The 26,190-nt window shown below is 40.1% G+C and overlaps 1 protein-coding gene across 2 annotated transcripts in view; it reads right to left on the minus strand.

Annotated features, from left to right (window-relative positions):
- The window catches only part of LOC145985396 (putative cytochrome P450 304a1), a 145,944-nt gene that overhangs the window by 75,995 nt on the left and 43,759 nt on the right, over positions 1 to 26,190 (minus strand). For both annotated transcript variants that reach the window (XR_014441419.1, XM_083119369.1), the window contains exons 2-5: positions 22,882 to 23,003; positions 13,458 to 13,703; positions 8,885 to 9,300; positions 1,416 to 1,533 (exon numbers count right to left, since the gene is read on the minus strand). Coding sequence is in view for 1 of the 2 variants with exons in the window: in XM_083119369.1 (XP_082975495.1) it covers positions 1,416 to 1,533; positions 8,885 to 9,300; positions 13,458 to 13,703; positions 22,882 to 22,978 (877 nt within the window). In the remaining variant the exon portion in view is untranslated. The remainder of the gene's footprint in view (positions 1 to 1,415; positions 1,534 to 8,884; positions 9,301 to 13,457; positions 13,704 to 22,881; positions 23,004 to 26,190) is intronic.

Genomic DNA, 26,190 nt, shown 5'->3' on the forward strand with positions numbered 1-26,190 from the left:
CACGCTGGAAGATCAAGACCTGAAGACTACGATTTCAGGAAAATCGTGGCAAACCGCTGAAATGCATTCTGCACCGCATGCCCTTCACCAGTGCACGTTGCGTTGTGGTATCAGTTAAGCTTGTTTCCCTCTCTGTGTATCAGAATTTCTGATTTTGGTGAGACCACATGCATTTCGATATATTTTGCACGTTGTTATTACGTAATTCATATGATATGCATTAATATTTATGCACTTTTATTTTATTTTTATTATGAAACTTACTTATTAAATTGACTAGGTGGGCCAACATGATTTTGATTGGACAATGGCTCACCCTGGGCCACCCTTGGCGCCGGCCCTGCTGTGCATCGTATGAAGTGGGCAAATGTAAACAGTGTACCATATTGTGGCACGCAAAAAAAAGACACTTGTTTTGTTGTCAATAAATATAGTTTAGCTTATGAAGGCCCGTAAAGTTTTGTGAGTGTGATGGGGCAGTATCTGAATCTGTGTGATTTTTAGCACTGTAACTTCGAAGTTAAATACTATGAAACTGTTAATTAGGTTTGGATTGGTTTGATCCACTTCTGTTTAAGCTGGTCGCCCGCAGGAGCGGAAGCGATGTGCCAACTGGAGCAGAATCTATGCGCCTACTGTAGCAGAATCTATGCGCCTATTGGAGCAGAATCTATGTGCACACTGTAGGAGAATCTATGTATCCACTGAAGCAGAATCTATGCGCCAACTGGAGGAGAATCTATGTGCCCACTGGAGCAGAATCTATGCGTAAACTGGAGAAGAATATATGTGCCGACTGAAACAGAATCTATGTGCACACTGGAGGAGAATCTATGTATCCACTGGAGGAGAATCTATGTATCCACTGGAGCAGAATGTATGCGCAAACTGGAGGAGAATCTATGTTCCCACTGGAGCAAAAACTATGCGCATATTGGAGCAGAATCTATGTACACACTGGAGGAGAATCTATGTATCCACTGGAGCAGAATCTATGCGCACACTGCAGCAGAATCCATACGCCAACTGGAGCAGAACCTATGCGCACACTGGAGGAAAACATATGTGCACACTGGAGCAGAATCTATGCTCCAACTGGAGTGTATGCGAGGCGAAGTGGATTTTGGGAGCTTGCTTGATTGCATGTATATTTCTCAACAACGACCCGGTCATGTGTTTCACCTCGCCTCGCTTCCGCCTTGGTGGACGCCAAGCATTGCTGTTGAAAGTATTATTTTGAGCAGATTACCAATGTAACCCAAAAAGGGGCATGCAGATATCTCGCGCGAATAAGGTATTTTCCAGAGTGGCAGCATACAACTGTGTGATTACGGGGATAAATTCTTAACAGTTAATGCCTTGAAATTCGAATAACAAAAAAATAGGAGTTCCTTCTAAAGAAAAAGCTAAATTACCTGTGAATGTTACCTCCTCTCCACTGTCTCTCTCTCTGTACATCTCCTCCAGATACACGTCTATGAAGTCCCTGATGGTACATTGGGAGTACGTAGCCTCGTGTTCTTCAATCAACTCCTGAAATTTGAAAAGAAACATACATAGGAATGTTGTGAAGAGGGGGAAGTTTATTGCCCAGCCAGACAACCCTATCGGAGCACAAAAGTGAGCCTAAAACAAAACTCAAACAAAGAATTAACTAAAAATTGTGTTATTAACCAAAAGTTATTTGCAATCATGAGATCTACCAGACGAGCCATTACTCTGTTCTTTTCCTTACTTTGAACTGTAGGTCCAGTGCCGAATAGCCTATCTGTGGATAAAAGTGAACTTAAACTTTGAGACAATTTCTCTCTGTAGTTCATATCTGCATTCGAGAGAGTCCTTCCACATGTACGATGGGGTTGACAAGGCCTGGTGGAGCTAGGCTTGAGGTAGATACTTTGAACAAAAAGGGATGCTAATATTGGTTGACTTGATTTGATTTTTTATATTTTGCGTCGCTTTTCTGTCACTTTTTACTAATCGCGACGTGGAGGGTGAGTGATGATATGATGAGATCCATGAAGGGACGCTCACAAAGAACAACATGTCCAGGATTGGATTCGATCCCGGGACCCCTGGCGCCGTTGGACGGTGTGGGATAAAGGGAAGATGTATCTTGTGCAAAAAGTGAAAGTGTTGACACACCCATACGGCTTGAACACTTGCCACCGTCTGCAACCAATATGATTAAATATTTTTAAACAGAAGCACTGATTGATTGATTTGCTTTATTTTACTTCGCTTTTTATGCCACTTTTGGCTAATTTGCGAAGATGGGATGAATGGACATTCACAAACATCCATGCCCAGGCCGTGATTCGAACCTGGTACCCCTGACGTTGTAGCGCGACGTGCTAACCACTCCGGCACGGGGGCCGGCAAATACAAGCACTGATATTAATATTTCCATCTTGAATTTCCTATCATTACGGCAAGCTGCTAATTCGCCAAATAATCTGAGACGCTGACAATTAACAAAATCCACTTCCGCTTCTTCATAACAAGGCGTTAATATGCATCAAGTTAAAACTTCATAGATGTGGCTTGCTCATTAATTTCTCTCGCGTTTTGCTTGTTTCGAGGTTTGATAGAAATTTCATTAGTTGGCTGCGAAATTCGTTCGTTCGCTCCTTTGAAACCAGCTCAATTAACACCCCTCAAGTTTCCATTTTGCCCTTAACGTCCTTACAAAAGAACTCTTGGTCCTTCTTCCTTGGAAAGCGACCAGGAGCAGAAGCGGCAAGGAGAGAAGCCTCAAATACCCGCACTAATTGTGTGACCCAATGCTAAAGAGAACGGAATCTCTACATCAGAGGAATTAAAGTGAAGAGCGTTCTTTTGTGTGTAATGGATATCGGTTTTCTAAAGTAGAGAATGTAATGCCGTTATGACTAACAACCAAGTACTTATTTTTTATCCACTGCAACACGGATACTTTGAAGTAACTGCAACGAAGTTACTTTCTCAGTAACAGTAATTCGGTTACTTCTCAATCTTGTTTGAAAATTTACATTTGAAAAAGTAACTGCGTCGCAGTAACAGATATTTCGCTCAAAAAGTAACTCAGATACAGTAGTTACTTTGTTCAATAACTAAGTAACAGTTACTTCGCTCAAAATGTAACTCAGTTACAATTAGTTACTTTACTCATAACTAAGTAACAGTTACTCTGCTCAAGATATAACTCGGTTACAGTTAGTTACTTTGTTTATAACTAAGTTACACTTACTTTCCTCAAGAAGTAACTCAATTACAGTTAGTTAATTTGCTTATAACTAAGTTACACTTACTTTCCTCAAGAAGTAACTCAGTTACAGTTAGTTACTTTGTTTATAACTAAGTGACACTTACTTTCCTCAAGAAGTAACTCAGTTACAGTTAGTTACTTTGCTCAAGAAGTAACTCAGTTACAGTTAGTTACTTTGCTCAAGATGTAACTCAGTTACAGTTAGTTACTTTGCTTATAACTAAGTTAGACTTACTTTCCTCAAGAAGTAACTCAGTTACAGTTAGTTACTTCGTTCATTACTAAGTTAAAGTTACTTTGATCAAGATGGAACTCAGTTCCAGTTAGTTACTTTGCTCAAGAAGTAACTCAGTGATAGTTAGTTACTTTGCTCATGTCTAAGTTACATTTACTCTGCTCAAGAAGTATCTCAGTTACAGTTAGTTACTTTGCTCATAACTAAGTTACAGTTACCTTGCTCAAAAAGTAACCCAGTTACAGTTATAGTGACCTTGCGCAAAAAGTAACTCAGTTACAGTTATAGTGACCTTGCTCAAAAAGTAACTCAGTCACACTACTTTGCTGTAAGTTACCTTTACACAACCTTTTCTCCTAAAAGTCAGTTATCTCCTATAATAAGTTTCATGCATAAAGTACTGTAAAAACGAGTTCTCTCTTTACCGATAACCTAAATTGACTAATTTTCAATATTATTAATGATAGAAAATTTCAACAATTAATGCATAATTAAACAAAAAATCACGTAAAACATTAGTTAGCAAATATCGTTTAGGCATGACGAGATATTATCTATTTTATTACGAAGGTTAATTGTTTCGGTCGCACGCAAGTAATATTTATCTCAGAATTAGCTGCAAGATCTATGGAAGCTGTCTATGAAGTATAGGGTTTTCCAATAAGGGCGGGTCGATGTTGAAATGGAATAAAACAAGTTGTGTGTGAGGTATGAACGAAATTCTTTTTTTATTTGAAAGGCCCATGTATGCCATTATGTATGGAATATAACATCGTTCAAATGTCCGCCGCGGCTTCTCGCGGTGGCACTTATCCGAGTGGTCCAATTTTCAATGACACTGCCGCATAGATCCGGCTGAATTTGAGCGATGGCCTGGGTGATGTTGACTTTAAGGGCATCAGTCGATTGCGGCTTATTGACATAGACCTGCGACTTCAGGAAACCCCACAAGAAAAAGTCTAGCGGGGTCAAATCGCACGATCTTGGTGACCAATTCACGTCACCTCTGCGAGAGATAACCATACCTTCAAATCATTCATGCAGAATGTCCATCGTGGCGTCCGTCGTGTGGCACGTAGCGCCGTCGCGTCGTCCTGCTGGAACCACATGTCGTCTACGTCCATATCGTTCAATTTGGGCCAAAAGAAATCGGTTATCATCGTTCTGCAGCGCTCGCCTTTGACGGTGATGGCCTCACCAACGTCGTTTTCAAAAAAGTACGGACCAATGATGCCGCAGGCCCAAAATCCGCACCAAACAGTAACTTTTTGTGGATGCAATGCCACCTGGTGAACCTCGTGTGGGTTGGCGTCGTCCCATATACGGCAATTTTGCTTATTAACACAGCCATTCATCCAAAAATGCGCCTCGTCGCTAAAGATGATTTTTCGGCCAAAATTGGGGTCCTCTTCCAAACGCTCCGAAGCCCAGTCAGCGAACAAACGGCGTTATCTATGGTCATTAACTTTGAGCTCCTGGGTCAGTTGGATCTTGTACGGGTGGAGGCCCAAGTCCCGATGCAAAATTCGCCAAGTTGAAGTCTGCGAAAGGCCGAGTTGTTGTGCACGGCGAGGAATTGACTGCCTCGGGTTCTCCTGCACACTTTCACAGACCGCGGCGATGTTCTCAGCCGATCTGGCGTTCCTTTGACGTACGGGTGTTGGCTGATTGTTTACCGAACCGGTCGTCTCGAATTTGGCCACCAAACGTTGGAGAGTCGACTTTGAAGGGCCACCGCGTCTTCCGTAAAATGGGCGCAACGCGCGCAACGTTTGCACTAACGAACACTCATTTTGATAATAAAGTTTTATCATTTGGACGCGCTGCTCAATCGTGTTAACTTGCCATGGTGATTTGGCATCAGTGCATGAAAAGGAAACAACAGATTAGACAGACGCCACCAAAACAACATGGCCGCCACAGGCTGCCAACATCGACCCGCCCTTATTGGAAAACCCTTTAGCTTTGCAGCTCTTCCTGCTTAATAGAAAGTAAATTTGAGATATTTAACGAAACCAATTCGAAACACTCAATAGTAGTGTCACTTCCATAATTACAATTCCATTCCGAGGCAAGCAATTTGAATTCCTTTATTTCGAAGGGAACCATTTTCCGAAAGCAGACGGAAACTGTTAGCGAACCGTAAGGAAAAGAGAGAATGGCAACGGTGGATGGTTCGGAAAGATAAAACCTTGAGTCAGCACAATAAGACCACCTCCGAGCAGGAACATTTTCCTCCTTTCCTGCCCCCGCGTTGTCTTCATTTCTGCCCGACTGGTGCCAACCGGAGTGGAATGGTGGCCGAAATCGGCAAAGCCCGTAGTCAGAGTAACTGGGGGGAGATCAGCGAGAGAACAGTGTCCGGTAGAAATGGACAATCACGCCACCAATTTGTCCAAAAACCGCAGGAACCGTTCGCAAAATCTGCAATCCGAACGGTCAATGTCCTTTCGCAGTGTTGCCAACCTGTTAATTTATCCACCGCATATAGTACGTACATTGTATCTTAAGGGCATAAGGTGCAGTTTCACATTAGGTTCACATTTATTTCAATTTTGTCACAATAAACGTTAACGTTGAAACCAAACTCCGATGTTTTCTACAAGGTGATTCAAAAGTCCCTTAACACCCACTATAAAATGTAAATGTGTTAGGCTGGATAGAAATGGTCATGATAGAAACAGGTTAGGCTTAGGGGGAGAGGAACCATATTGATGTGATCCAAGCGGACGTCCGTCATATTGGTGGTTGCCATATTGAACTCAACTCAAAATTTTTAAATGGGGAAGGGGGTGATGTGACATATCAAATCAGGCTAGAATTTCACAATAAATGCAATGGTGAATGTTTTCTCAATGTGTCTTTAATCAGAAAAAAGTAATGACTGGAAATGTCTCATTTTTCAGGTGTGAGAAAACAGTGCCAGAATACTCCTAACGCGTGAGGAACGCATCGAGATCGAGCTGCTGTCTGGGGAGAGAAGTTCACGTCCCATTGCAAATGACACCCCCAAAGAGAATTGTACCCGCTATAACGACAGGAGTCCCGGATTCGAGTCCCGGCCTGGGCATGGGTGTTCTTTGTGAGTGTCTATTCATCAATTTCATCATATTATCACTCATCCTCATCTTCGCGATTAGCCAAAAGTGGCGAAGTAAAACAAACCAAATCAAATCGATCATCATGCAATACACAAATGCCTTAGTATCAGTGCCGGATCTACAAGCAGCAAAACCCCGCAGTACGGGGGATGGCCCGGAGACAAGTTAACTTTAGGGAGGCCTCAGCCATTGGCATTGTAGAGGATTCGCGTATTTTAAAAATAAACGTAGTCACTCAGGGGATCAGAAACGAATACAATATAGCACCGTGCCATGAAGGCACATTTAGGGCATGTGGGGGTACGGCCCCACGTATTTTTGATGTAGGACATCTTGAAGGTGATGTGATCAGCACAACGCTCCGGTCGCCTTTGCCCCCCACCGGTTACCATTTGATTTGAAGCTGGGTGGGCCCTGGAGCTGCTTTATGCAGGGACAAAGCTGGAAAAATTCCGACCTTAGATCACCCACTACGGGTCTCCCGCGTGGCAGTGAGACTAGAATCAAATCAAGATAGAATTTCTCGATAAATGCAGAGGTGAATGTTTCTTCAACGTATCTTTAATCAGGAAAAAGTTATGACTGCATGATTGTAACAAATGTATCATTTTCCAGATGTGAGAAAACAGTGGCATATACATCACCCGTTTCCCACTAAATATTTTGAGTTGAATTCAATATGGCGGGCACCAATATGGCGAACGTCCGGTTGAAACACACCACTGTGGTTCCCCCTAAGCCTAACCTGTTTCTATCATGACCAATTGTACCCAGCCTATCTCCTATGCTTTTTACAGAGGTGTTAAGGGACTTTTGATTCACCCTGTAGGCCCTTGTAAGCGACTTTGTCAACATAAGAATTACACACACACACACCGTATCACCCCCCACACACATCGTATATATATAGTATACATATTATCTATATGTGTATGTGTGTGTGAAGGTATGTAGGTTGAGGGGGGCCTTTAGTAATATTTGGGGGGGCAAGATTTGTAGATCCGGCACTGCTTAGCATGCATGAAAAGGTACACAGGTACTGACGCACCATGAGGCTAGTGGAGATGATGAGAAAGAATGATGGACAGACATTGATGAAAACACACAACATTCGTTCCCAAAACAGGACTCGAACCAGGATCCTGGCAACCACCCAACGGCCAATGAGATGGCTATAGTCTGGATAGCCATTTATTCAGTGTACACCAACTACGGAGACTGTTTTAAGCTTATTAGATATAATGGCATACTTTTTAACACTGTAAGAGTATATTTCCATAATGTTCCTATTGGGAGAAGTTTTTAATCTCAGTGATACAGGAGGTCGCTCCATACCGAGGGGGAAAATACCAGCAAATGGTTTTGCAATCCAGAACACACGGGAAATCGGATTATCAAGCCACTAGTATCACATAGAGGATTGTAATATCGCAGACCAACAACACTCCGGGGTAAACAAACTCCTAGAAGTTGCGCACGCAAATAAACGCAATAGGAGGGTTCTTCTATGATTAGATACGCAGAAATCCTCCGTCCTCTAAATAGCAGGAGGCCTCGCGGCTTCGCTTGAGTGCAACGGCGATGTGAACTTCCTCTTACGTTAAAAATCACTTCAAAGGTATCCGCTAAATCTGAAAACCATCGAACTGGGCATTAGAAGTGCCGTGTACAGGGAATTTGCAACTGACTCGAAGCGATTTTGGTTGGTTTTGGACGAATGCAGAGTCTACTACGATTTTGCAGGGTCTAATCATGTTTTAAGAACTCGTATACCCGTTTATGCAATCATCGATCGCCTCACTCACGAGGTACTTAATATCGATCTGGTTCGCAGAACAGCAAAAATAAACAATTACTATCAATCATGCAATATTTTATTTTATTTTTATTGTACTATATGTGTATTATTCTATCGTGTTTATTTTCTCATGTATATTGTATGAATAAAAAACCAATAAATTAAATAAAATTAAATGGCGGGGGAACTGTTAAATTCAAGCAATGTGTTCGTGTTTTCTTTGTGAATGTCCTTTCATCAGTTTCATCGTATCATCATTCATCCTCAAAATTAGCCAAAAGTGGCTGAAAGCGGAGGTAAAATAAACAAAGAACAATCAATCAACTATAACTCCAGTTCAACAGAGAGAATTTAGAATAACAGCGTAATTTCCAGAAACGAGAAATATTTTCGAAAAATGCATTATCAAGAGATTCCCAAAGCTCCATCTCTGGCTAATGATATAATAACTTTATGGACGTCAGGACTTTAGTATAAGCTATAAACCCACATGGCTGACTTACCTCTATGAATTTTTGAAGTCCCATGCATGACTCGCTGAAGTCTTTGAACCCACAAGACTGGGGAAAGAGATACCTCCACCATGGTGCTATGCCGTAACTAGCTCCAGTCTGATTCCCTGACCTCTGGAACTGGAGCGCGTACTTCCAGACTTTCTCAAGCTTGTGCGAGTCTTTGTCGATGAATCTTATCCCCGTGTACAAGTAGAGGAAGATGTTTGTGGTGAGGATCCCGAAAACTTCCGGCATATCCAGATATCCCTTGCGTGCCATTGTGGATCTCATCTCAGCGAGCAAGGAGGAGACCTCGTCGTGAATAGCGACTTCCATGTGGGACTTTGCCATCCCGACGTCCCTCAGGTGGCGGAAGGCGAATCTCTTTTGCTGCAGCCATATTGGTCCGTCGGCGAAGAACAAGCCTGGAAGATACAACCAGGAAATCCTTCAACGTGCTTTTCTTTTGTAAGCTGAGCGACAACTGGAACGAAGCGAAATTCTTCGAGAGCGGAAAATTCTTCCGATTAGACCATTATACATAGACCTACTTATGATTGATTGATTGATTTATGGGTGACCATCTGGTAAGGAACCCAAAAGCCAACCTCACTTCTACGTAGTACATCCCAGTAACTACAGTCTTGCAGGCCAACGAGGCTCTGGCGTCTGGCCCTGCTGGCAACCTCTGAGGTTTGTGTGTTTTGTCCATATATGTGCTGAGTACCCGTTTAGAGCCTAATATTTTTAACGTGGGTAAGGAATTAGTCCTCAGAGCCTATTTTACGTATAGATAGGCTAATCGGGACTGGACCTACATTTTAAAGTTGGATCCGAACCACTGTGCAATATGCCTCCGTGTATCGGACCCAGCCAGAGACAACTGTGGATTTTAGTTACTGTAAGGGGCTGGGTTCCCGTATAGTGCAAATAACCCAAGTGTTGACACACCCAAAAACATTATTTCAATCAGTCAAAAAAAAAGATTCATTTTAAGATTACGGGCACGTCAGCACACAGGCTATTTGTGCCCGTGACACAATACGGGGATAAGTCCCTTGACTACTCGCAAAACAAAATGTAAGACAGGGCTTTATACAAGAAAAAAATTGTCTGTTAAAACCTCCTAAGTCAATTGCTAAAACTAACACTGTCGTAGACTACTAACAACAACTAAAGCTATACCGTCTCTGAAGATAAAATCTCCTTATCTATTAAGCTGAGGCTGTAAAGAGGCACTTAGCACCAGGCGCGTAGCGTTCATGTCAGCCGTGTAAGCCTGACTTAAACTTTATTAGTTCTAGTAAAATGTATGTAATTATACCTATGCAAAATTCGTAAAGAACAAAGTTCAACTCGGGTCGACACCAGTGTTCGAGATTCTGTTTGTTAGATTGCAACACTTCAGCACCAGGCGGCATAGCGCATGGGATCTCCCGCCTTCTGCTTGTGGAAAGCTGTAAGCCTTCTGAATTTTGCCCTACAAATTGCCGACCTCGAGCGAACAGTGCCTACCCTATCTGGGTGGAGAAGAGCGGGCCAAAACCCTACGTGTGTAAACCTTCGGTCAGAGGCTAACAGCAGCGTTGCAAACCTCCTGTTTAGAAAAAGTGTTGTTCATGGACGCTCGCAGTATTTCTTTCCACCAGTATTTTTTCCAGGGGTGGGGGTAAACTAGGTATATTTCCCCCATAATAGAGTTGTCTCCTCAATAGATACTAATTCAATTGGAAGTTAACATTTTTCTGCAATGTCCTTACAATAATTAACATAATTTGGTGTGAAGGACCTCCTCCCCTTGCCCCCTTCTGGACATCCATGGTGTCGTTTGAACTCCGAAATTATGCTACATACTACTAAATTGTTCTGGGATCTACATATTATTAATATTAATTTATAACAAAAACATAAATATTAATTCGAATGGTTCAACCAATGGGGTAGGTTCGACGTTACACGTCAAAAGTTTGAGAAAATTCAACTACCACGAGCAGCGGCCCTCTTTTTTTATTTATATCCCCAACTTACAAATACAAACGACTTTTTAAACTTGTGCGAGATTGAGCACCTTGGGTTGGCTTCACTGGCTAACCGTGAATATGCGCCATCGAGACATAGGTCCTGCAAGAGGAGGGGGCTCCAGCGTCGTGGGGTATGAACGGTTGGCTGCAAAGAAAATTTGAGCCGGTGGTGTTTCAAGGAGATTTTTTTCCAGGAACAGGGAATTCTGAAGCAAAAATCTATCAGGAAGGGGAAAAGGAGAAACATCTAAAAACGAATGGGAAAACCAGACATACATTAATGTGCTAAACGCTTGTTTTTGTTTTTTGCTTGTAGGAGAAGTATTAAGATCTCTGTTTCTTGTTTATTTATAACACCATTAAGCCTTGTTTCCATGATATGAAAAACTCAATATGCTGACGAAGGCAGAAATTTATTTTATTATAAAACATAAACTAAACGTAACGTTTCAACCTTCTAGCAAAGGTCTTCTTCAGACTCTGCACCCAGTACAAATGTAACAAGGTACAAAACAGGACGATATATACACACAAACATTACTCCCCTCCAGACTATTAGAAAGGGAACATTCTAGCAGGTGGCTTTCCCTTGTCAACTGTACTTTCACCTAAAAGGCTAAACATATTTTCTTCCATCTAGAATGTGGTTGGACTCTTTATCTCACGCTCTTTTTCCTTCATTCTTCTTCCTTCTTCTCTCCTCTTTCTCTCTTGTCCTTTCCACTCTTTCTAACATCTTCTTCCATTCTTTGTTTATCTTTAGTCCCCCTTTCAGTGCATTGTGACTTCTTCACCTTTCTTCTATATTTCCTTGGCCTCCTTCCATTTTCTCACTAGTATTCTCTTCTCCCTTCCTATCTTCTTAGCCTCATCCCACTCTATGTCATGTCCTGTTTCTCTCGTGTGTTTAAATATCGCATTTGTCTCTCTCTTAAGTCGTACATCATCCCTATGTTGTTTCAACCTGTCTTTCAGCCCCTTTTCTTGTTTATGTTTGAACTCAGCTGGTAGTAATTGAGCTAAAAAGTGCAAAACGTTTTTAAAAATTAAATGTAATTAATGTAAGGAATAAGACTGACGTTACTTTTAGTTGAAATGTAGGGATACACAGCCTAGCAAAGAAAACACTAGGCTCAGGGATTTATCCAGAATTTTAATCTGGTGTAGTGTAACTTCGATTGTAAGGAGTGGAAGGTTAGATTTAGTACCAAAATTAGGGTTTTGTGAAAAATTCCATGGAAGTGTTCTGAAAAAAATTGGGGTGGGGGAGATGTGTGTGGATAAATCACTGACCATACCAGCCCAAAAATAAACACAAGGGGAAATAGCCTTCATCCTGCTAGGCTTACACTGTTGGAAAGGTCACGCTCCGCCACTGCTCAACACACACAATGACAAACACAGGACACACGATCTCACAGAGGATTATACTGGCAGCGGGTCCAGGCGCCAGATCCTCGTTGGCCTGCAAGAAGCCGTTACAGGGGTGTACTCAGAAGATCACCTCTTACACTCCTTATACATACTTTTAATTATTATGAGAACCATTATTATTTTCAAATAAATATTTCAATTTTAAAATAATTTTCGAGTTTTAATATTTAAATATTTTGCAGTGTGATTTACATAAACGAATATAGCCATATACCCGGGCCACCCCGATGGACTACTAGTAACGACGTCTCCTTGTAATCAAAGGGCCCAGGGTTTGATCAAACTGTAGGTCCAGTCTCGATTAGCCAGCCTCTTGGCGCTACACCTGTTCATAGGTACTTCTACATTTTTGTCAATATAGTGAGTGTGAAAAGCAAGTAAAATGCCATGCATATGTAGTTGAAATATGAAGGGGTGATGGGTGTTTTTTTTTTTAGCTCCCGCTACCCCTTTTTTCAATGAGAGTGTTCGTTACTCATTGATAGGGACCCTGATTTTTCGCAAATGCAATAACACCGAAAAATGTTAATTATTTTTGATTGGAATGTAAGTCATTATTTAAACGAATTTTGTGTTTCAAAACGAAAAATACGGCGAAAATTCAACATTTCTTGTGTTCTGGGCTTTAAAAAAATGTGCCATATTTACGCGTGTATAACATGATTGTTTTCCAAAGTTTTGTCCCAGAAAACTTTGATGTGTATTATACAGGGAATAATTCAGACGGCTGCATGTAGCCATGTGTAAATTAATGATTTTCCACCTTCTATCAGAACCCTTTGCATCACCGAGCCAAGCGGTTGGGTTCTGACGGGAGATCGAATTTATCACGCGAGAAAACTTTTATATTACAGAGCGAAGTTGTACTGTTTGGCGAGTGCAAATCCTGTCTACCAACTTTCCTTGTCCACAAGTTTTGGAATCCAATCGCCGCTACTGAATTTAGATATATTTGGCAAGAAAAGTGTGCTAAAGTAAAAATGCGAAGTTTAGGAAAAATATCAAAAATTAATAAAAATAAGACTACTTTTGTACAAAAAAAAAACGAAAAAAACCTGAGTAATGGAGGCTCCAACTCATTGAATATAAAGTCTTGCTATGTTGGTGTAGTGAGTATAGAAACTTACCCAGCCGGTCCCAGTAGGAGCGATATTTAGAAACAAATCCCGGGACTCGACCCTGCAACTCAGGTTTCGAGAGCATAGCCTTGATTCCCTCGTAGTCGTTGACCGCAATGGCGGGGAAGTTGCCGATGAACAATCCGAACATCTTTCCATACTTCTTGCTGAGTTTCTCTAGAGCCAAGTCTAGGTGAACAGGGTCGTAGAGGAACAACAGAGGGTACGATCCAAAGATCGGTAGCCATGGAAGACCTGAAATGCAAAAATAATTTGTCAGCATTTTTTTTTAACGAAATGACAATCACAGATATCTTGATAGTAGTATTTTGTACCTAAATAAAGTATGAAGAGAACGAAAATTATATTGATTGGTTCACTTTTTTTGCACAAGTTCAGTGCGGTGCTGGACAATGTATTACGTTTATTGTTTTACAGTGGCGGCTGTAAAAGGAAAGAGCCGCCGTGCCATGGATCTACCCTCAGAAAAATAAAAAGCACTTTTCGCCATTTTTGCACCATGCTAAACCTTATTGTAACAGTTGTCGAGCCTGTGCCCAAGCATACCGTTAGGGGTTATGTAACTCAAGACGTCTGGGCTTACAGCTGTAAAGGAATACATTAATATTATGATAGAGTCTTAATACTAAATAGGTGAAACTGTAAGGTGTAGGCACAATTAGGCGCATAAGTAATGAATAACAATATCAAGGTTTATTATAGATAGCAGATGTGGCTGATATATGAAGAATATCACAACCTATGTGTTAGGGGAAGGGAGCTGAAATGAAAGAAGGGTAGATTAGCGATACTTAGTAACTTGAAGTGAAGATCCGTGTCCATCTTCTATGTGCCTGAAGACAGCCTGGACTTGGCTGGGTGGATAGCCATCTTGGGTCGGAGGCTGGACAGCGCCTCCGGCCGTAATTCAGATCTGCTGGTAGACTATCAGGACTGCACTCTCGACTCTCTGGACTATGAGAATCAACTCCCCTCTCGAATTCTATATCCTGCCCTTTAGTGGCTTGTGTACTTAGTTAATCCTTTCTAGGAATTAAGGATGTGCGGGTGCCTTTGCACCTTCGACGGACGTAATGGGTACTTTCGTACTCATCTGGTGCATCCTTCCCAGAACAGATGCACTTATGACATCCTGTTGTTTTCAAAGTTCATTCCCAGAATCGCCAGGGCCATATAGCACTCCTGGAATCGCAAAAGCCACAATGATATCCTGTTTATGGTTTTTCCTAGTACACTTGCACCGGCCAGGGGAAGGAGTAAAACTGAAGACAGGCAAGATAAGATCTATCCACATTCATTTATCAATTGTGTCCACACACAAAACTTAGTACCTGTCTGCATCCATACCTAGATCAAAAGATTCGAACCATGTCTCAGCCCCTTGTAACTTATTTAATTATTTACACTTGTGCTTGTATTTGCTCTCTTCGGGTTTAAGAAGTCTAGAGAGAGAGTTAGTTAGTTGTTTCCCACTGCACTATTTGAATTTTGAATAATTACATGTTAGTTATAAACGCATCGTTGACATCCTGTCTGATCATATATGTGTTTGGGTTGAAGCTTGGTATCTGACCGAAACATTTATTTTCTTCTATTTCTTGTTATCTGCTTTCTATATAGAATATTAGAAACAACACATTTCCATTAACAGTATTTCATGTTATGCAAATCATTTAAGTTTATACACCATCAGAAGTGTGATTGCAACAACGTTACCACTACGTCATCCGACAAAAAGCCAGAATCGGTATTGTTATATTTTATTGCTCAGGTAATTTCTTTTTTTAATATGTACAGCTATAGGTGAACATAGTAACTTAAGCCCTCAGAATCGTAAACCAACAAAAGTACACCTCTGTTGTGGGGGAGGGACAATTGTAGCTGTTGGTGCAATACACTTTGAAGTTTTGTTTTCTAAGTGCCACACATCAATTTCATCATAATTATCATTATTCATCCTCATCGTTGCCATTAGCCAAAATTACCTCTTCTTTTTTACAAATGTTCGTACTGATATCCGTACACCCTGGGCCTTAGCAGATTTACAGAAATCGTCCGAAGTTTGAACTCGTGACCCCTCCCAATACACCGTTGCAAGCTTATTTGTGATTGTTCTCCTCAATTATTCAAAGTACCTCACTTACATATTCAAATACACACAAGTGAAGGGAGTTCATATCACATTAGTGATTTTAAATTGTATTCTTGGGGCCATGCACACACTTTCTAACATTGTTGCCTGATATTAAAATAAGCGAAAACACACTGCTATGTTTAATAATAAAAAAACATCCATTCATTGCCAAATTCTACAACTGTATAGGTCGAGGTTCATAAGCCTCTTTGTGATTGTTTTCCTCAATTATTCAAAGTACCTCACTTTCATATTCAAATACACACAAGTGAAAAAAGTTCATATTACATTAGTGATTTTAAATTGTATTCTTGGGGGCCATGCACACACTTTCTAACATTGTTGTCTGATATTAAAATAAGTGAAAAGACACTGCTATGCTTAATAAAAAGAAACATCCATTCATTGCTAGATTGTACAACTGTATAGGTCGAGGTTCATAAGCCTCGTCCATCTCATTCCAGGGACTGCATATTTTGTATACAGTTTATAGTGGTATCACAACACAGGTTATAACTCATTATTAAGTCTGTTAAAAAAAATCGTCAGTCCATATGAGAATTATTGCTGTGAAACTTTTATGCTGTTTAACCTAACAGGATTCGAATCTCCGAGAGATTTGAGGTCCGCCTACGGTACCTGATAGACGACACCTTTGGGTTTCATAGTGATGGTATTTTATTTATATATCATGTGAGTTAGGAAGAAAGTTCGCGCCTCAGTCAATGCGATGAGTTGTGTGATAATGCTGTCTGTTTCCGCGTTTGACTCATACCAATCGTACGTATATCGTCTCCTTCCTTCCCTCGCCTCATGAAGCTCCTTCATCCTATCGGACAACTTTTTGCCTGCAGCCCGGAAAAGAGAATCAGGATTCTGCACGTTTTTCATACCGCTTATTTTGCGAAGATTGTCCATAAAAATCGTCTCGCACGGTGGACGAAATTCAGGCGCTATTTTGCTTAAGTCGACAAGCCTCGCGACATCCTCACCTCCGTCAAATGTGTACGCAAAAATCTTGTGCAGCAGTTCGAGTGGTAGGTCGGTTATACGAGTTGTCATTTTACGAGGTGTTATTTAAATAGAAGTTTCTCGGTATTTATATATAAATTTTCTCAAGGAAAAATACAAAACGCACAATCAACTCAAAATTCAATAAGATTCTATTTACTAGAAAAAAAACACTTTTAAACTTACGATAATTGATAGAATGTAACTTAAAAGACAATAGTGATAATTATAATAATTTTTTCAGCTCTGGTATTTATATATAAATTTTCTCTAGAAAAAATACAAAATTGGATACAAATACAAATTCATACAAATTCAATCTGTGTGAAAAAACGACTTGAACCAACTTCAAAATAAAATAATTTTAGCTATTACGATACAATTTTCAGCTATGTTATTTATACAGAATTTCCGGAGACAACAAATAACATCTGATCACATCAAAACTCAATCTGATCGAAATTACTATGAAAAAAATCACTTGATACACTTTTTTAAACTTAAAATAATAAATAGTATGTAGCTTTAAAATAAATTAAATACTTAACTTTTAACATTGCAACAACACATCCGTACTCTTCAAAACACTCTCACGTAGGGTGACCAGACACATACATTCAAAAAAGAGGACAGATCATGGCGAAAAAGGAGGACGAAGTCATAAAAAAGAGCACACCGCAAAAAAGGGCACCGCATTCGCCATTACTCACAATTTACAATATTAAAAAATCTTGCGAACGTCGTGCTCACAGATACTTTTCAAGTGATCTCTTTCAATAACTTCCTCCTACCTTTAAACAAAGAAAGGAATCTAATCTGTTATTTAACAATGACAAAGAATATCTACAATTTGAAGCACATAATTTTACTCCTTTTCTAATTCTTAGAATGAAATATCCCCACAAGTGAATGCAAATGTAACAAGTTAGAATTATTTTAACTTATTTCCAGAAACCGAATTAAAATTTTAGGTAGTTTCGATTGTTTCAAGAAATATGATTTCAATGCCAGGAACATTTCTAGCACCCTTTCAACAGCAGGGGAAATTGACAGCCACCTCATATTCGTTTCTTCCATTTTTAAAAGCCGGATATTTTCTTGGAAGATCATTGTTGAATTTACACTTTCGCTTCGTTACTTCATGAAAGTAAATATTACTTAATAATCAAAATTCTCTACGCGTTTCTGTATCACCTATGTATAACTCGATAAGGAAATGGCTGATCTCCGTGGCGGAGTGGTTAGCACACCGCGCCACGACGCCAGGGGTACCGGATTCTAATCCCGGGTCTGGTATCGGTGTTCTTTGTGAGTGTCCCTTCATCAAAATCATAATATCATCGCTCATACCCATCTTCACGATTAGCCAAAAGTGGCAGAAAAGCGTAGTAAAATAAACCAAATCAATCAATCGAAAAGGAACTGCACAGACTTAGTCGTTAGGGCGTCTGACTACCATGCGAGAGAGAGGTTCGATCCCCGGCGGGAGAGATCCGGGATTTTTTCTACCTCTTCAAGCGGCTCCGACGCTCACCCAGCGTCGTACAAAGCGGATACCTGTAGGACACTCTGAGGGGTAAAGGCGGCCAGGGACTTGGTGCTGATCATATCACCCCCACCTTCGGCCTCGATCAAGGAACTGTGGGTCCCTAACTCCACATCCCCTACGCCTTCATGGCTGGTGCAAAACACAGGGGAGCACTTTACTTTTACAGACTACGTGCTTTCCTGCAGTCTCAAAGGGCGAAGCAACGAGTTAGAATAATACTAATGACTAGGGTGTGGAATTTTGTCTATTTTATTTATTTGTAGTAAAACACAGGCTTTAATGTTTAAAGCTCGTTCCATGGTGTTTCTAGTCCAAAAACGCATTTCTATAGTGTCCATAGATGCCTTTTTCGAGGGTTAGTACCTATTTCGCTTAATCGTTCCAAAATATTGCTATTCCTCAATTTTTTTCATACTTCAGGTTTGTATTACGTGCCTCTGGCTTTCCCTACATTGAAGAAGGCTTTGTTGATGTTATCTGGTATTCGCCAGATTTGAGGCTCTCAATTAGAACACTGTTTACATTTTTTTTTGTCACAATGATGCAAATTGTTTTTTCATCGTATGTTCAAATCCGCACGGTCGTTAGCACAAGCTCTTTTTTGTGAGAATTACTTTAACTGACGATTCACCACAAATGTGAATTTCGATCAAAAGAGTATTAATAGTTTGTTAATCGTTAGCGCACTTTTATGTATAAACTGAAGTGCTAATACAGTATAACTGGATATTGTAAAAGGAAAATTGAAATAAGTTCACATTCATTACTCATTTTAATATCTCTTTTCTTTTAATTTTAGGCTGTCTATTTTGGTGCATTTTTAGTATATAGTACCATTTTAAGTGACTACTTTAATCATTTTTGTGCCTATTTGAGAGGTTTTTAGTGCCTATAAATTCGTACCCTACTAATGACTCAGTCGGGAAAGTGATCTTGTTCGGCTCCCAGATGCTAGATGAGCATTGCTCGAATACTTGACGCACCCCAAGTGATATGATGATCGTTATGTGTGGAAGCATTCTCTATGTAGCACATTTGCTATTGTCGATGCCATACTTTATCCAAAAAAAGAGGACATTAGAGATTTCTAAAAAATCCGCCCGGACGCCGGACAGACACCTAAAAAGGAGGACATGTCCGGATAAAAGAGGACGTCTGGTCACCCTACTCTCACGATACTGACTGATCTGTAATGCGAAAACCCTTTAAGTAACCCAAGCGCTGATGAAAACATCCGAAACAGTAAGTCATTCAGAAGACACCCATTACGTCATAACCAACAACACGCTAGATACGGGTCTGCGTAATAACTTGTTGCGTAAACATTGCGTAATAACTTGTTGCATAACTTGGGTTGCGTGGGTGTGCGTGGGTGGGTATAGGTGTACGTGGGTGTAGGTGTAGGTGTGGGTGTGCGTGGGTGTTACGTACTTTAACTCGAAATAAATTATGATACTCGTACCAAGTGTGAGGTGAAAAAACACAGATTTGCAATAGTATAAAATCAACAAAAACATCATCAAAATAGGTTTTCCATTGTGCTTAAATTAATAAAAATAATAGGCCTCGTACCAAGTGTTACTTTGAATCGGCAAAATTACTGTACGTGTATACTTAAAAAAAACTAGAAAAACTCACAGGTGTCTGTCAAGTAGACCGGAAGTGAACCGGAAGTAGACCGGAAGTGGACCGGAAGTAGACCAGAAGTGGACCAGAAGTAAATGGGTGTAGGTGTAATTGTGGGTGGGTGTGGGTGTAGGTGTAGGTGTGGGTGGGTGTGGGTGTTACGTAAAAATTGGGTGTCATAGGGGAAATTATCTAAATCTTAGAATTTTTATAAAATAAAATTGAAATTTAAGCTCTTGCGTAAAACAAATTTTCAGTTTTTTACACTTAGAAAATCAGCTAAAATCATGATTTTCAGTTAAATTACACTAAGAGAGCTCACTATAAAATTGTTAGATTTTGGGAGGGTGGCTGCTCGACCCCCGTTTATAACTACTCAGAGGCATGCGCGGAGGCATGAAAAAGTCTCCGCAGTTAACGAGCGAGGAGGTGGTAGCCCAGAGGTAGCCATAAGACAACCAGCCGTGCCCCTTTTCGGCTGGCACGACACGAGAGCTTTCGCATTGTGTTGACATAGTTGCAAACTTCACAGAGAAGTGACTAATTCTGACCGATTTGTAATACTCGTTGGAGAAGTAATTCGCGAGAAAGATACTTTCATGCATACTTGGCAAGAACGAACGTTATATCTTCCCCAAATTTATATAACCATTTAGATAGATGCGTCTAAAGAGCCATCCAGACTTTTTTGTTATCGATTTCTTCCTTAAGAAAATATATGTCCCATGCTCTCACGCACACAGACACTCCTGTGTTGCAACTGACGTTGACAACATTGAAGACATTTACTGAACAAAAGAATTGCCTAAATATCAAAGGGAATTCGCATCACCAGGGGATTTTTTACTTTAATATTTGTAAAAAATCACACAGAAAATCTATCAGTATAAGAATTTCACTTGAAGATATAATTCAATTTCTTGCATTGCATTCTAAAAATTGTAGATCTACAGTTCATTTAGCAGATGATCATATTTCAGTTGTTAGTAACACCGATTGTTGGTGTACCGTCTGCCGTGCTGGGGTTGCAAATTATAAACAAAGCAAGGCGAGAATACCGTGATCGACTCGGTGTCTCTAATTGTTCAGTGTTTTTTTTTAGTGAAGTGAAAGTGTCCGATGGTCTGTGAAAGGAAGGGTAGTTAGTAAAGATGAGTCAGATTAGAGCATTATTACATACACCGTTTTCCAAGGTACTATACGATATTAAATTAAAAGTTAAACAACTTGGGTCCCACGCCAAATTTAAACATCAATTCTATTTAAAAATATCAAGAAAAGGTAAAGGTGACAGGCGTCGAAATTTTAATAGTCAGATTTATTAACTAGAAACTCTGGCCGACCTCCGCACAGCATGCTACGACGCCAGGGATTGCGGGTTCGAATCTCGGCCTGGGCATCGATATTCTTTGTGAGTGTTCACTCATCCTTATCTTCGCGATTAGCCAAAAGTAGTACAAATGCGAAGTAAAATAAACCAATCTTAAGAACTCTGAATTTTTGTCTGCAATTTTAGTAAACAAAGTTCCATTAAAATTACCTCTTTCATTATATTTCTATGACATATGCTAGCGAAAATTTTTCGATTTCTTGATCAATTTGGCATTACCCATGATGCTAGCTGCCAGCCGCCACTGTGTGAAAGTACCCCTGAAACTCAATGTTTAAAATTAAATGCAATGCTGTAATTTTATCACACCTTGTGAGTGAACAATCTAAATTGGATAACAATTCAAGTATTATACATAATTAAGTTAGAAAGTAGAAGGTATTTTACATATAATTTGTTTATTTTAACTGTTTGATTTACGTGTGTTTTCTATTGTGTCCCACCCGTGACGCCAAAGAACAATTAATTTCTCCTTTAACTCTTACATTTTAGACTAAACTTCACTAGAATATTCAAATGTTATTACCTTCTGTCTTTGTCTTAAATAATTTATTTTTCATCATTTGACAATACATAGAAATAAAAATATTTTTTTTAAGTGAAGAGGCAGCGTTTTGCGATTTGTAGATTCGGCACTGCTTGAAAGGGTTTACGAACATTGCAGGTACTGCCTTGTTCGTGAAGATCCCTGTGTAACCGTTGACGACGTGGCAGATATGTTACACGTCCCTCACGTGCCAGACCATATGTTCCAAATATTGTTATCTCAATATTTGCCCAAGAAAAATATCAAATGTCTGCTTCACCCACCCTATACCCCTGACCGCGCGACATCATGGTTTTCTCGCCTAACATTGGAACTAAGAGATAAATGTTTTGACTCGATTGAAATTATTTTATGTAAATTTTCTTCCACGTTTGGCTAATCGCAACGATGAGAATGAGTGATGATATGATGAAATTGATGAATGGAGACTCACAAATATCCATGCCCAGGCCAGGATTCGAACCAGGGACCCCTGGCGTCGTAGCGCGCTGTGCTAACCACTCCGCCACGGAGGTCGGCACGTTATGACTCAACTGGAGCTGACATGAAGAAGACGGACGGTGCTGATGACCATGTAAAAGGATGGGCTCTAGAACGTATTCCAAGATTGCCTTCCCCTTGGAGCAAGTGTATCCAACTCGACTACTTCGAAAATAACCATGTCCATCTGGAATATATCTTCGGTCTTCGGTGAGTAATAAATTTATTCTAATTCTTTATTGACAGGTCCTCACTTAGCACTACACTGATCGCAGAATATATTACGAGAAAATACAGGGTGAGTCAAACGTCAGTTTACATAGAGAGTTTCTGACTGTGGATGAAGGAAGATGCTGACAAAGGACAAAAGGGTGGAGGTGATTTTCCTGAGTGGCCACCACGGTCCCCAGACCAGCCACCAATAAATTGTTTCCTTTAGGGTGGTCTGCTCAGTTAAGATTCAGAAAATCCATCATCTGAAGGAACGCATTGTGCAATGTGCAGACATGATTATGCCGGTCATTCTGCAGTACTGGAAATGTCACGTGCACACATTGAAGATACTATAAATCCCTGTGTAACATGACTTTTCACTCACCCTGTATGACGAAGACAGTAGAGACTGATTTTATAGCAATATAACGAAACTGTGCGCCTAGGATACTTTATTCTTACCTTTTGGAAAATTATGAGGCTTCGAAAGAACGCCTTTCAGTAGAAATATCGTCAACAACACCAGCGCAACAAACAGTAGTATAGCTGGCGACATCATGTGGGCCGATTTGAAGATCTTCTATCTGAAACACAAGAAGGGAGTATGTTAATATGGACCCATATCTAGCACAAAACTCAATGAAAAGACGACGTGATGTGGCTGTTGTAAAGTGGAATAATTATCATCCTACAATACTTTTCTAATTGTTTTCTCACCCTTTTCAGGATGCCATATTTTCACCTGCAGGAGTGGCGGCGATTGGGTTCCAAAATTGGGCTGGAGGTGCAAGGTTCGAATGCTGAGGGGAAGGGCAGTTTACTTTCTCTTCGTAGATAAGGTTTAGTATAGTGTGGGGGCAAAAGTGGCAAAAAGGTGGGGGGGTGGGTGGGTTGGGGGGCAACTGCCTCCAAGCACCTTCCTAATCGCAGGCACTGACCTGTAGTGTAGAGAAAAATATGATCCGAACCAATATGCCACCACCGGATATTGAACCCTTGACGTCTTGATTACAAGGTGACGACGTTACCACTACGCAATGGAGAACAACCCCCGAGTTGAAAACCTTAACCGCTCACCTATTTTTGTCCGTCAAGAAGTAATAGAAAACTTCCACACCGAAATAATCAGCTTCGTATCAAAACTAGTTACTTCGTTAATATACATGGAGAGACACATAGCAGTTATTACTATTGGCCACAGACGAACGCACTTCATTTTAACGTAGCTGGGGGAGTGCTCACACCAAAGCGACACCCGACACGAAGCTTCGCACCGAAATGACAAGCGACAAGCGTCACGGGCATGTCCAGGCTTAAAGAATAAAGACAACATTCACGGCGCACGCGCGAATACCACAGAGAGGGGAGACAATATATTGAGAGTCCGAGCGACATGTGCAGCTTGATGTGTCGCTTCGGTGTTCAAGTATAGAAGCTTACTAGGGTGTTTCAAAAGTCGCGCAACACAAATTTTAAAATTTATATCACGAAAACCGTAAGAGATATTTACACCGGGTTTGCTGCCTTGTAAAACCCCATTCATAAAGATATTTTGTAATGATTAACATTATCAATTTATTCCATACAGAAAATTAAATAAATTAATAACTGGTGGGAGGCAGCGTTAAAATTTTTCCCGAAATGAACTTTTGAGTGAGAAAACTATGTAAGAAATTATCAGAGAGTCATAATTAGACGTCTGATGACTGACGCCATGTCAGTCTGTCATTTGCAACCAATAATGATCATGTGAAGCATTTGATGGATTTGTGACTGGCGATTTTATAGGTTGAGTGAAAAAGTGCCATTTTTGGAACATATCTCCGTCACTGGGAACACTATCAGGTCGAAATTTTGGCATCAGACGCACGCAACATGTGCCTAAGTATTGGCCATACATTTTCGTGAAAAATCAAAATCATAATTTTGTGCCGAAATTTGACTTTTAAGTGTAAATTTCTACGCACCTGGCAACCCTGCCATTCCAACACAGTTGACGGGAGCTTGTTACAAAATGGTAAGGGTGAGTCATAAATGGGGCTACTATACTATACGGCTACTTTTTTATTATTATTACAATTTGGACATTACGTGTTCCGATTAAATCACTAAACTAATCATGTAGGCTTGTTAATAAATTTATGTTATCGTTTATCCAAATAAAATCAATTACAATATTTGATAAACATAGTAAATTTGCTGAAAACATCCGAGTATTGATTTTCATTAGTAAATACGAACTCTTAACAATATGTGGGATCATTTGTTGGAGTTTAATATTATAGATTATTGTCAAGTCGAAAAAACATAAACAGTCTGACAACAATAGTAAAGGCAATATTCATGTGTCACGGTACACTATACCCCAAGTTTTTTTTCTTTTTTTCGAAGGAGCGGTTCCTAGTGGGACACATGATGATTTTCAACGGACTATGTTCTGCTGTTCTGTCTGTTTACATAACCATTCAAATGGAACCAAGCTTCATCAGTGAAAAAAACGGAATCAAGAATTCGGATGCCAATTTCTTCGATGAGAGATCGAAACCACCTGCAGTACTTCAAACGTTTATCCTTATCAAGGTGTCGCAGTTCTTGAACTGCTCGAACACGATATGGTTTTAGGGTGGTTTTCTACACAGCCCTACGAGTACTTGGGACGCAAGTTTCCTCAGGCTTTTGGTTGGATATTGTTCCAAACGTGTACACATACCCCACTGCGGTAGGGGTTTAAACCGATGGGCGATCAATTTGTGTTTTGTCACATGCACTTCCGGTTTCTCGAAATCGAAGCACTAGTCGTAAAAAAGTTGCTTTATGAGGTATAGATAGAGGCACATATTTTTGGTAAATAAAGAAGCAAAATTTCAGTACAAAAACTGAGTCAATTTCGGGTTCAAAAGTGGCAAATAAAATAAAATATCGGTGTTATAGTTGTGAAAAATTGGATGAAAAGTGGTATATAAAAAGACATTTTGTTTTTAAAATTGTGAATATAATCCTAAATTTGATTTAAAAACTACCCTTATTCCACAGAATTAACATTTCACTTCAAATAGCACATTTATGTAGTTATCAGAGTATTAAGTTTATTTCTGCGTAAAGGAGTCCATTTTTGCTTCTCCAATATTAACATCAGAATTACTCAATTTTCCGGGAATTGCATAACTCTCAGGATAATTCAGACCTCAGAAGATGTTGCGTCGGTGAATAAACCCTAAATTTCGTGTTTAAGAGTTAATTTCGCTTTTTGCAGTTCATTTCGCATTATTTCGTGACAAAACATGGTCACAAAATGCATCTCGCACCTTTCAAAAACTGAAAAATTAACACTACAGTGTGTTTTTTCAAATTTAGTTTTTTCGTCAAAAACGAAATATGCATGCCCCTAGGTATAGAATAATAAGGGTATTTTCTTGGAAAACCTCTTGCACATGTGTGTAAGAATGAGTAGTAAAATACTATTTAACAATGCACACACACTGCTCCAATGAATACGCCATTCTGAATCAACCAGGCACCAGCCGCTTTCGGCGAGCCAGACAACTGCAAATGCATCTGAGAGGAAACACGTGACTACCAACTTCCGGCTTAAGATCATCTTAGCTGAATCGCCAGACGACAAAGAAAGTCGTACGCGGTCTCTGGATGAAACTAGTCAACGCAACAACTAGCGTACAAGGTGTAAAGGGAAAAATTCCGGAGAATAAATATATTTAGGAAATAATGAAAAAAGTATGTACTATTCTCGGAAAGGGGGTAAATATGGTGTAT

The sequence above is a fragment of the Lepisma saccharinum genome, chromosome 3, assembly GCF_977018435.1.
Source record: "Lepisma saccharinum chromosome 3, izLepSacc3.1, whole genome shotgun sequence".
Classification (NCBI taxonomy): Eukaryota; Metazoa; Arthropoda; class Insecta; order Zygentoma; family Lepismatidae; genus Lepisma; species Lepisma saccharinum.